Raw genomic sequence first — 13,380 nt, forward strand, 5'->3', positions numbered from 1 at the left:
CCACCCAATGCGAAGGATGGTCCGATACCACTATCACTGAATACTCCCGCCAACAGCACCTTAGCTAAGACAAAGAAATCAATCTGGCAGTATACGAAAACCCCTTCGCCCTCCGCCTCTCAAACCGCCACAGGTCTGCCCCCCCCCCCCACGCCCCCGCCTTCATATCCAACCCCGAATGGAACACCTGCCCACTTGCTCGTCTGGTCCCCCAACCTCAAGTGCGTCTCCTGAAGAAACACAACGTCTGCCTTCAAACCTCTTAAATGCGCGAAAACGCGAGGCCTATTAACCGAGCCGTTCGAATGTTCCACGTAATCAACTGGGTTGGGGGCTCCGTACCCAAGTCCTGGTAGATCCACAGCACGTTTACTTCCCAGGTGCACTCCTTCACCCACCTCAGAATCTTCTTCTCGAGAAAAAGGTGCAACCGCACCATCATCGCCCTCGGCTGCTCCCCCGCCTTCTCCTGAACACCCTGTGCGCTCGATCCATCTTGGTGGAATGGTCAAAGACACCCTCCCCCACCAACTTCTCGAACATATACACCATGTACTTTGTGGCCTGCGTTTCCTCAATCCCTTCAAGCAGCCTCACAATCAGGAGATTTTGTCTCCCGGAGCGATTTTCCAGGACCTCCACCTTCTCCCTCAGCCGCTTCTAGACCTCCATCATCATCTCTGCCTCCAAGGAGGCCAGCGGTCCTCATGTTCCACCGCTGACTCCCCTTCTGGAGCACTGAACTCTGCACCTCCCGCCTCTGTCTGCTCCACTCTCTCAACAGTCGACCTGAGCGGCTCCACTACCTTAACCAGGTACTCTGAGGCCCTTTACTCTTTAGCCCCTGCTACTGGAACGTAGCATTCAAGATGTCCACCAGTTTCTCAGTAGACCACTGGGCAGGCAATGACGCCCCAGAACCCTCCGCCATCGTTCCCTCTGTCGCACTTCGAAAAACCTACTGGCCAGATGCTGCCTTCTGCCCGTTACACTCCTCGTCCTATAAGCCATAAAACGGCCCCACCAGGGGTGCACTTCTATCTCTCAGTGATCATGCATCTCACACCAACAAAACCCGTAAATAGGGTGGAAAAGGACCAAACAAATCCGCCTCGAGTGGGAGCCACCAAATGGGCAACCACTCACTCCATGGCTGCCACCGGAAGTCTGAAGACTTGTATTTCAATTGCTGTTCCTGTACAGATTTTATCCTCGTTGTTATTCCAATAAATCACTTTGTTATTTAAGAAGCATCCTTATCGATACCTCAGGCTATTACAAAGGGGAATGTAGTCACATTCCAAAGGCATATTAGGTGTAACTGTTTGTGCATAAAAATAGGGCAGGCCAAAGTGCCATGTAGAATTTCTTTAGAATTTAAAACTTACAGTGCAAAATGGAGGCCATTCGGCCCATCGAGTCTGCACCCTCCCCTGGAAAGAGCACCCCACCCAAGCCCACACCTCCACCCTATTCACATAACCCAACCTTTTGGACATTAGGGGGCGATTTAGCATGGCCAATCCACCCAACCTGCCCATCTTTGGACTGTGGGAGGAAACCGGAGCACCCGGAGGAAACCCACACAGACACGGGGAGAAAGTGCAAACTCCACACAGACGGTCACCCTCACGTCCGAAACTAGATAAAAGAGCATCACAGCCAAGAGCCCATCTTCATGTCGGGGAAGATCATCACAGCGGACCACCTCACCTCAGCATGCAGACATCATAGCAAGACACAGAAAAAGAAGCAGCGTCAGTAAGGCTCAAGAGAGTGAGACAGCAAGGTCGACAGCAAGTGGCATGCTCCATGTCCAAGGGTAACATGGGTGTAACACTTGTCACAACCTTTAAACGATCCTCTGGTTTGTTAATTTTTATACTGAATAAATTTTCCCAAATGATGACAAACAAATCCGTTTCTCTGTTGACTTCCTTTGTCAGATCCAAGAATCTTAGAATCTTAGAATGTTCTCACAACATGCAAAATTCTTACCATCAACGTCTCGATCACTGCAGGAGAAGCAGCCATGTCGGATAGATGGAAGAATCGTAAAAATCAGCTTACATGATTTGATTTTCGCCTCAATCAGAAACTGTATGCTATGCTATCGTCAAAAATGTATCCCCTTAGGAGCAGAGGAAGCCCTTTGAGTCTGCTCCGCCATTAAATCAGATCATGGCTGATCTCTTCCTCATAGAATCATAGAATTTGCAGTGCAGAAGGAGGCCATTCGGGCCATTGAGTCTGCACCGGCCCTTGGAAAGAGCACCCTACTTAAGCCCATGCCTCTACCTTATCCACGTAACCCCACCTAACCTGTTTGGTCACTAAGAGACAATTTATCATGGCCAATCCACCGAAACTGCACATCTTTGGACTGTGGGGAGGAAACTGGAGCACCCAGAGGAAACCCACGCACACACGGGGAGAACGTGCAGACTCCGCACAGACAGTGACCCAAGCCAGGAATCGAACCTGGGACCCTGGAGCTGTGAAGCAACTGTGCTAACCATTGTGCTACCGTGCTGTCTTAGTTTCAAAACCACACCCCTGCCTGTTCCTTCAACCTGTTTTTTAAAAATCAGAAATGTATATACCTCCAAACTGAAATAATTTAATGATTCAGGCTCCACCCCACTATGGGGCAGTGAGTTCCACAAATTCACCACCCTCTGCGAGAAATAGTTCCTCTCATCTCAGTTTTAAATCTATCGGCTCTCAACCTATCTGTGACTTCTATTTACCTGATTCCGAATTAGCTCTCTCTCTCTCTTTTGCTGTAGGGATAGATGCCATTGACCGCCCCTCGCCACCCACAAAGACCTGAAAGCTTAGGCACTGGTTGGTAGAGCCAATTGGAGGTGAAACGAGTGCAAGGTCATGGCTGGTATTTAATGAATTAAAAGCTGGCAGCTTACCAATGCTGAGCACTGGCAATCTTCCACCCAAGACCACAGAAAGGCACTGGATGGCAGAATTAACTAGAGCTTGAGTGGGAGGAATCCCAATCTCAAGTGTCAGAAGCTGACAAATCTCACGAATAGACAAGCAGGAATGTGAATTGGCATGACGAGGCTGTCACCAATGTGAAAGATTTAACAGGACACAGATTGTTAGTATTGAGATGCATAGATCATTATACATTTTGATACTAACACGTAATTGGCCCGAGGTCAGTTGACTGTCACGGGGGCCTGTTTTGTGTAGAAAGGTTGGTTACGTGCCATAGGAAGGCCACATTTCTGTGAGTGCAAATGCAGCGGCAGATAAACTCCATTCACAGGCACCAGCATTTCATTCCAATCATGACAAATATTTGAAAATCGTTAACTTTTCTTTAATAATTTAGCAAATCAAACAGTGACACACAAACACAGGAATATCAGTGTCTTGCAAGATATCTGACATCACCGCTTCAGCTAAACCTCCACTGAAACCAATCCGATCTCCTCACAATGATCCCCAAAGGACTGAGCTAAGAAAAACATTTTTAGCGTGCTTATGATTTAATTAATGAACAAAGTGGACAATATTTCCTGAAGAAGGCATACAACATTTGAAGGCTAGTTTTTGTCCTTATTAAATGCCGAGGGGAGTTTTCTAAAGAGCCATGTGGCTATTCTTCATCGCTCGGGGCAAACTGGGGTGGATCTGGAAATAACTATTCGTCCAAATTTACACTTGCAGCATTCCCAAAGATTTGGAGCTGAGACGAATTAATGCAAGTTTCAACGGCGCTTGCTGGAGTTGGGAAAGGTTGATAGAATGAACGTGATCCTCAGTTGTTGATTAAAGGCATCAACCTTGTTCATGGCCTCATTGCCAGAGCCAAAACGTTTGATCAGTGGATTGGGTGACCAAATGCAGCCTCTTCGATGGGTGGGTTTGATGAGTGGGGTCAGGTCACTAATCAGATATATTTTGATTTTCCATGTGGAGAGGGTAAAGCAAAGGGAGCACTGACAGAATGAAATTTCAACTGCAAAGAATGCTGTGATACATTTGCACTGTACTTTCAATCAGAACGAAAGTGACCGTAACAGATATCTGTCAATGTTACATTGCTGTTGGGATTTTCCTTGTGGACATTGGCTGCTCTTTCTTACATTTAACAGTGACAGCCTTCAAAGTACATGTCCATCGGCTATATTTGGAATGCATGTGATTGTGAAAGTCGTTATATCAACACAAGTTTATACTTTCCCTTCTTTGTTCTTACCTTTGTGTTGGGTAAACTCCATCTCCCCAGAGAGTGAGCTGGACTAGACCACATCCATCGAGACAAACAAATCAATAGTTACTTTTGCTTTCACGTTCAAATCAAATAACGTGAACATTGATTTTGATTATATCTTTTCTAATTCATCCTTTCTCTTTATTCATCAGGACTCGTACTATCTTACGTCCTTACTTACTCCTCATACTATTATATGGAGGTGAAGGGTTTCAAAGTGAAGGAATAGTGGTCGGGCACATTTTAAGCTATGATTACATTTCAAGGCAGTTTCAAATGAGTTGCTTTCAACTGGTCAAGTTAAAGGTTGTTTAAGTTCGACTTCTAGTGACGACGATGTGCTGAGCAGTCGCACGTCAGGTGGCTCTTCTCCCCGTGGATCTGAAAAATAGCCACCTTTTTAACGAAAAACCCCGCAGAAAAACTCGGCAACTCTTCCCAACCATAGTAAGATGGGGGAAGGAAGTAAGAGAAGGGAAAAGTTTGAAAAGTTGTTCAAGTTCTACCAGTGGTGCGTGATGAAGAAAGCTCATTTTGCTGATATCCTGAACCTATCACTATTCTGGAATGCAGTGTTAGCTTATCCTTGGCTCAACTGGCAGAACTCGCGCCCGGGTTGAAAGGTCGTTGCCTGAAGTCCTGTTCTAGTTGTGAGTTTCAGATGAAGCATTTCATCTGAGCAACCATCTGCCAGTGCTGTGCTGCCCTAACCCACATTATTTCCCTGAAATACTTCAACCCCAAATAGATTAACTAGGCACCCAAAGCATTGATGTTTATGGCATCTTGTTACATGCAAATTATTTTGGACAGTTGCCTGAATAACATTCACCACACTGCAAGAAATGTTCTCATTTATAATAATTTATAAGATACTACATAGAAACTGTTTTTGTGTATACCGTACAGCAACAAGAAACCTTATTGCTGCTGGAATTGGTGATGCATCTCTTTTGTTGTGTTGCTTCAGGATAGTATTACTATGTGCCTTGGGCAGTGTGAAAGCAAAACAAGTTACTGTCAAGTTATTAATGGGCAGTACGGTGGTACAGTGGTTACACCAGGAACCCGTATTTACTTCCAGCCTAGGGTGACTGTCTGTGTGGAGTTTGCAGATTCTCCCTGTGTCTGAGTGGTTTCCTCTAGCTTTTCCTGTTTCCTCCCACAGTCTGAAGATGTGCAGATTAGGTGAACAGGCCATGCTAAAATTTCCCGTTATAATCACAAAGATGTGTGGGCTAGGTGGGGTTATGGAGGATATGGGGTGGTTAACGTAGGTAGTTTCTTTCAGATGATCGTGCAAACCCGATGAGCTGAATGGCCTCTTTCAGCACTATGGATTCTAATACATTGATGGACATTGATACAACTGCGGCTAGGTCAGAGTTAGTGCAGAGTATGGTTCAGGCAAGCTTTCCAGAGGATATGATATAGAGCAGTAAAATGAGTTTAGGTAGAGTCCATAATAAAATAGATTACTAATGCAGGAAATTAAATAAATGCCATTGAATCTAGGAAAGGATAGATTGTATTCCATAGAGACAGAGATAAATGGATGGGGTAAAGTGCAAGATAGGTTAGATTATACACTGCAAGGGGTAGAGTAAGGTGCAAGAATAAAACAACTGAGGAAAGCTATCTATGAGCTTGACTCCATTGGTAGTACAGTATTACAAGGTGATCCTGTTCAGCGCGTTGAATGTGTTGGACCTCTAACAACATATTTGGAAAGATGTAGAGTTATTTTTTAATATATGTAGCTCATTGATGATTAGATTTGAATTGATCGGATCACTTGTTTTTAAAAAACACTTCTCCAGCCTGACTTCTGTCATCAGGAATTACACAATTGTTTTTGCTAGAGGTGCACATGGATGGAGTCCTAGGTGAGATTCAAGGTTTCTGTAATGGTCGAGTCATTATGGAAAGGGAAGTATTGAGTTCTGTTCATTAGGGAGAGGAGAGTGGATGAGTGGTTCTGCTGATTAATGGATGACACTTCAATGATTTCAACACTAGGTATAACTGATGTTTCCACTGGTCGGATTCAACTTGTATGTAGTCAGTGACCTTCCCAGCACCGGAAAATGTGGCTCCTCTTTGGTTCTAGGTTACAATTGTAGGAAACTCAAATCCACCTGGGCCAGAGAATTCAGAACTCCTCCTGTTCTCCCAATCGGCTGGAGGAATTCTAACCACAGACCATTAGAATGAACAATCACCCCGTAGCTACTCCTCAAAATCAAAAATTTCAGCTTCCTTGTCCTTCCAGAAAGCAAAGCTTCTGTCAATATACTTGCAAATCTCATCATTGCTGAAACCTCCGAGGTCGGAGCAGTAGCCTTGTCCTATTGAGAACTCATCCTCTTCAGGTGTGGCACTTTGCACGATGACTTTGGGCACTGGTCTCACAGCTGTCACACGCTGTGTGGTGGAGTCCATTGAGGCCATCATGTTCTCAGGGTTGCTGAAGAACCTTTGCTTAATATCTTCAAACCCATCCTTCCATTCCCTTTTGCCGGCATCGATCTCCTCAATGACGGCCTTATGGAACGCACGGACCAAGTCCCAACTGAACTTCCCCAAGTGGTCAAACACCTCAAAGCACAGAAGATGCCTCATCTTTCTTTCATCTGGGGGCAGGTCGAGTTCAAGGATGTGAAAGTATCCCAGCATGAAAAGGTCAAGGGTCAGACTATTGTGATCAGCGGGGGCACCATTGACACGGGGGAGAACTGTTCAGGCGAGTAGGTGATTCTCTGCCGATTCAGTTCCGTCTAATTGCCTGGAAGGGACGTGGGATATGATATTTCGCCAGTTTGCCAATGAGTTTGGTGATGCTCTTTGCTGCAGGAACAGATGCCTACATTTTCCATTTTGAATGGATTGCTTAGATTGGGTTTCCAGCTGTGTTTCCAACTCTGGGCTTTGACCGCTCTCCCCTGTGTCAGCCATCTCTCCATCTTTTGTTGTGTCACTCTTGTTTTCAATGCTGGCAACATTACGCATGTCTCTGACTTTCATTCTCAAAGACATGGTGTACGTTGACTTTTTCCAGTGACCCAGGAACAACACAACTATTCTTTCTTTCCTCAGGCTTGTTGTCTCCGCCACAAGCGAATGTGCAATGCTGTTTAAATCATCTTTCGAACTAATTCCTGACTCCCTTCCGTCTTCCTTGCTGCCTGACCACGCAGGATTGGTTAATCGTCCATCACTCAACCCACTCTGCTGAGCTCCGTTGATCTCCTCTTGACAAGATTCATCTTCAACAATAATGGTACCATAAAGAGTATCTTCTGCACTTTGAGTCCTAACTCTACATTCAGATGGCTTAGAGTTAGACTTCCCACTGCTCGTGTCTTCCATTGCCATTTCTTGCTGATTTCCCTGTGTGTCACCGGACACCAATACTTTTTCTTTCATCGAACATTGCTTTTCAAAGTTTGCTTTGAGTGTGCGTACAGAGACACCAAATTGCTGAATCTCATTTTCCACTTTGTTCTTGCTCATTCCCGTGGACCTTTGGGCAGGTGTTGGAGAGAAGACTGCTGCCAATTCCGTATTTTGCATTTCCCGGCTTTCGGACTCCGCACGATCCTTGTCATTCAAATTCGCCAGGAGCAGTGACATAGTCCTCACAATGCCGGATATCCTGTTGCACCACACAGGCAAAGGCACGTGTTCCCCCTTTCCTGCCTCCTCATGCAGAAGTTGAGTATTGACAGTTAGGTTGACAATGGGAGCAGGGAGAATGGTTCGCAGCTGTACTGCCAACTGGTTCAACTCCGTCTCGTACTCTTGGCACTTCTTCATCACTTGGACAGTCTCGATCTGCTTCTCCAGGTAGACGAGGTCATCCTCAGTCAGAAGCTCTCCAAATGGACCCAATATGGCATTGTGTTCCTGGGAATACCTCCATATCTCCGACTGTAGATAACCATTCCCATTGTGCTTGATAGAGCAAAGAAGATTTGAAATAGAGCCGCAAACCACAACACAATCTATGACTAAGGATAAGGCAGTCTTCCAATTCAAATGCAACAGAATACTAGGAATAGAGTCAGAGCTTCCAGAGGAGGTTGGTTGATGTCATCCATTTTATCTCAGGAAGTTCAATTTTTATTTTCTAATATGTAAGGATCTTGAGTTATGTTTCTCCCAGTTTTTACAGTTTACAGTTTCAAATGGTGACTTTTTCCTACCTGATTGATAACATACCCTCCTTTTTGTTCAATGTTATTGTTTCTGCTTGTGAAAGGTGTCAGAGCTGTGTAATAGGATACTCTAACTCGCTGGTTACCACAAGGAGCACACTGCCACCCACACCAACCCCGACTCACTCTAACACAAGGGCGTGACTCACTCTAACTCCCCAAGTAGCAAGGTGCTTTCTAACTGCCTCATGCTCCCAGTTACTCGAACCTGCCCAGAGTCACTCTAGCCCCTCTATTCATTCTAACGTCCGCTCAGTCTATCTAACCATACCAGAGTCACTAAATCCACCATTACCCCTCTCCACCACCCCCAAAATGGCAATCACTCTGATGCCGCTGAATCACTCGAACCCAATTCTAACCCAAAGAACTCTTAACCACTCAGTCAGTCTAACTTCAATCTAAAGTCAATCCAAGGTCCATCTAACCCAACAGACTAAGACTCGATTATAATTCTGGATTATTATAACTTTCCACACCTCTAAAACTGTTTTCACACTCTTACCGCTTAGGTCAGTCTACTCTGTTATTTTCAGAGGATGCATGTGTTCAATTTAGAACAGTATCGAGGAGCGATACTCTATCTAACCTACACTTTTGTTGCTCTGGAATGCTCATAGAACAGTGCAGAAGGATCATTACTCTGATCAGCACGTGCCTAGCTTGCAAATGTTCTATTTCCCAGCAACTGACACCCTTCCAAGCTCAATAAGCATTTTCTAGTTCCTTGAATGCAGGTCAAAATGATAGACATTTTTGGTTTGAATCATTTAGAATCCAATTTTCTGGTTGTTGCAAGATTAGCCTTATCCTTAACGGTTTTGTACAAATACCAAGTAAGGGTTTAAAAAATATATTACAGTGCAATCATAATTCACACTGAAACTCCAGATCAGTAAAACCCATAGAAACACACCCACACCGCAGATCTGCAAAATGCACAGAAATTCACACTGTCACCGGGTGTAATTCTGTATGGTCTACAAGCATGCGGAGGTGGCACATCTATATAAAGGTGAAATCCCCACTGAAACACCAGGCTGGCAAACCATACAAATACAATCAGATACTGCAGCTCTGCACAATATTGAGAAATCCACACTGAACTGCAGCAGTGCAAAGCCGACAGAAACACACAGCAACACATCCCGACGTCCACAGCAAAACACACGAGGTTTGTAAAATACACAGTGATGTACATGGAGTCTGGAGACGTGCAAACAGACAGCAATGCGAATGGATTGCAGGCATACAAAATACACAGCATTACACACGAATATACTGCAGATTTACAAAATACACAGCATCATCAACTGGAAATGCAGTAACACATCCGAATACAGCAGGTCTCACCAACACACAGCGGTGTACTCTGTTACTATGGCAGGGATATTCCGGCCCCGTTGTGGCTGGACTCACCGCGGGAGTTTCGGTAATCCAACCAAAACTCCTCTGACTTTCGGCAGGACCGGGTTTGAAAATCCTGCCCTATATGCCAATGGGACAGGAGCTAAGTAGGCCATTGTTCATCTTGATCTTGTTCATTTCTTTAAGTTGTATCTAATCGACACTAAAATTCCACTTACCCATCTTTGCTTCATGTCCATTGATTCGCTTACCAAACAAAAATCTAGCAATCTCAGTGTTGAAAATTCCTATCAGCCCATTATCCACAAGTCCATTAATCATAGGATCATGGACCTCCGCCAGTGCAGAAGGAAGCCATTCAGCTCATCAAGTCTGCACCAACCAGAGCAGCCGACCAGGCCCATTCCCTTATCCTATCCCGTAGCCTAACCTGTACATTCCTCGATACTAAAGGGCAATTTAGCATGGCCAATCCATCTAACCTACACATCTTTGGACTGTGGGAGGAAACCGGAGCACCAGGAGGAAACCCACGCAGACACAGGGAGAAAGTACTAACTTCACACAGACAGTCAACCAAGGTCGGAATTGAACCCGGGTCCCAGGCGCTACCATGCTACCGTGAAGTTCAGATTACACACATACATACAGTCACAAGGTAACAAAGACATACTCAGCAAACTTCTCATGCAAACCATCACCTCACCTTTCTCCGGTGCTCTTCTTCATCCTTAAGTCGTGCCTGCAGTTTTCGTACCATGACTTGGCGTTTCCACTCCGGGATGGGGCATCCCTTCTCGTCATGTGTGGGTACCAGCAAATCAACATCAGTAGCGGTGACCTCGTCAACATTTAATCCATTTTCTTTTAACTCCTCTTTGGACATTACGTTTTGGCTCTGTAAAATGTGATTGCAATAAAATGCAGTGAGAAATTTGGCAATAAGAAAGAGAAGTTGGATTGATTTCCAAACCCAGTAATTTTGGCTTCTTACTTGTTGTCATATTTGAAGCATTGTACAATAAGGAACAATTGCATTCATGTGAAACCTTCTCATAGAAATGCCCTAAAGTATTTCACAAAGAATGGATTATTCTTCGCTACACCTTAAGTGTCAGTTTGGATCTGTTTGCTAGCTGTTGGTGTATTATTTGTAAATAGTGAGGAACTACTTGGCTAGGAATGTGTTATGTGGATGTGTTCCAGGAGTCATGTTACACAGCTGTAGTAGAGACTGATATGAAGTATTTTTACAGAACCAGTTCAATCCAGTCCTTTGTTATACCAGGCAACATTAAACTTTAAGAGTTTCTGATCTTTCCATGCTTGAAGTATGATCGTTAGCAACATGGGAACCAAAAGACAGGAATACATAACAGTAGCCTTTGATGCACGATCAATGACTCCAGAAGCGAGATTGGATGACAATTGAAGGCCTTATTGGACTAGATGTTTCTCCCAGCAGCGCAGGTACAGAATGCAGCTGCTGGGGTGATGCACAATCAATGGACACGAGACGAGGATGAGATCCAAACGATAGGCTTTAATGCACAAGATGTGTGCCCGCAGTAGATGTAAGAAGAAAGGCCGACGCTGCTGAGACTTCCGGTTGCGGCTATGACCAGCTAAGTCGCACGTTTGGCTGCTCCTGCTACAAAGGTGTTTTCGGGCCGATTGGAGGGCCCCAACAGCGCTGTAAGGACAAATCCCGGTGGGGGAAGGCTCCCTGAAGAGAACCAGACCAACTTTATGGTCGGTACCCGGAGTGGGGTGGTAAAGAAAGCAACAGCAGCTCCCAAAAAAAAGCGGGGGAAGAAGACCAAAATGGCGGCCGGTGGAGCACCCGAGGAATGGAGGAAATGGGCGGAGGAGCAGCAGGCCGCTCTCCTGCGCTTCTTTACGGAGCTGAAAATGGAGCTCTTGGAGTCAATGAATGCGACGACCACCAGGCTGATGGGAGCCCAGGCGACCCAAGAGGCGTCGATTCGGGAGCTGCAACAGGAGATGACTGTGAGGGAGGAGGAGGCCACGGTCCTCGTGGGAAAGGTAGAGGTGCACGAGGCACTCCACCTGAAATGGCAGAGCCGTTTTGAGGAGCTGGATACCCGAATGAGGCGGAAGAACCTGAGGATCTTGGGCCTGGCAGAAGGCCTGGAGGGGTCAGACCTCCCGGGATATGTAGCAGAAATGCTGAGCTCCCTGATGGGGGCAGGGGCCGTCCCTTCGCCCCTGGAGCTGGAAGAGGCCTACAGGGTCATGGCTAGGAGGCCAAGAGCAAATGAGCCCCCGAGGGCGGTGCTGGTGCGGTTCCAGCGACTCAGCGACCGTGAGAGAGTGCTGGAGTGGGCCAAGAGGGAAAGGAGCAGCAAGTGGGAGAATTCGACGGTGAGGGTCTACCAGGACTGGAGTGCGGAGGTGGCAAAGCGGCGGGCCCGGTACAACCGGACGAAGGCGGTGCTACATGCAAAACGGATCAGGTTCGGAATGCTGCAGCCAGCGCGCTTGTGGGTCACCTACAGGAACCAACACCACTATTTTGAGTCCCCAGAGGAGGCGTGGGCCTTTGTACAGGAAGAGAAACTGGACTCGAATTAGACCCAGGGGATACTTGGCGGCCGTAGCCGCTCGGGTACTTTCAGCTGAATTCTTTGTTTGGATTTTGAACTCTTGCTGTGGTTTTTCTTCTGATGTTTTTTCCCCCTTTGCCAACTTCCCTTAGTTATTGTTATTGTGGTTATTCATGGTTATTTATGGTTATTTATGCTGTTTGGTAGAGGGCGAGACTGTTAAGTACATTGTTATTTGTTATTTATCTGTTATTTATAATGTTAAGTTGGGGAGGTGGGACGGGGGGGAGAGCAGATCGGGGATTGGGCTCCTAGGGGGGGTTCTTTTACAGGCATGGACGGGGACGGGGGTGGAACTGAAGATGGCGGGGTGGGGTGTGGCAGGGCGAAAGCGCGGGCTTTCCTCTGTTTTCCCGCGCGCGGGGCAGGGGAGGGGGGAGGGGAGGAGTGCGGGCTTGGCTAGCAATGGCGACCTTTCCCGCGCTGGAGCGGGGCCAGGGAGGAGTGGCAAGGGGGGGGGGAGGCCCCCCCGAGCCGGGGGGAGTCGGAGTGGGGCAGGAGCAGCCGGGTCAGCGTGAACCAGCTGACTTACGGGAGTACGATGGAGGGTACATCGCGGCTAGGAGGGGTCCTAGCCTGGGGGGGGGGGAGGGGGGGTTAGGGAGGGACACCGGGTTGCTGCTGAAAAGACCAGAAACGGGAAGTGGAGGACTGGAGAGGGGGGGGGAGGGGGACATCGCCATGGGGAGCGGGCCAGAAGGGGAGGGGCGACCCGGGCGAGCAGGGAACAGGACATGGCTAATCGGCAGGGGAAGGGGGCGGGTCGTCCCGCGACCCGGCTGATCACTTGGAACGTGAGGGGGTTGAATGGGCCGGTCAAGAGATCAAGGGTATTCTCACACCTGAAGGGACTGAAGGCTGATGTAGCAATTTACAGGAGACCCATTTGAAGGTAGTGGACCAGGTTCGCCTGAGAAGGGGGTGGGTG

The 13,380-nt window shown here is 46.9% G+C and overlaps 1 protein-coding gene across 1 annotated transcript in view; it reads right to left on the reverse strand.

Annotated features, from left to right (window-relative positions):
- Positions 1-6,050: 6,050 nt before the first annotated feature.
- LOC119976324 (espin-like protein) overlaps positions 6,051-13,380 on the reverse strand; it is a 73,985-nt gene continuing 66,655 nt past the window's right edge. Inside the window, 4 exon segments of the mRNA XM_038816778.1 lie at positions 6,051-6,972; positions 6,975-7,017; positions 7,019-8,194; positions 10,532-10,723. Coding sequence (XP_038672706.1) covers positions 6,470-6,972; positions 6,975-7,017; positions 7,019-8,194; positions 10,532-10,723 — 1,914 coding nt within the window. The 3' untranslated portion in view covers positions 6,051-6,469.

This window comes from Scyliorhinus canicula, chromosome 13, assembly GCF_902713615.1.
Source record: "Scyliorhinus canicula chromosome 13, sScyCan1.1, whole genome shotgun sequence".
Lineage (NCBI taxonomy): Eukaryota > Metazoa > Chordata > Chondrichthyes > Carcharhiniformes > Scyliorhinidae > Scyliorhinus > Scyliorhinus canicula.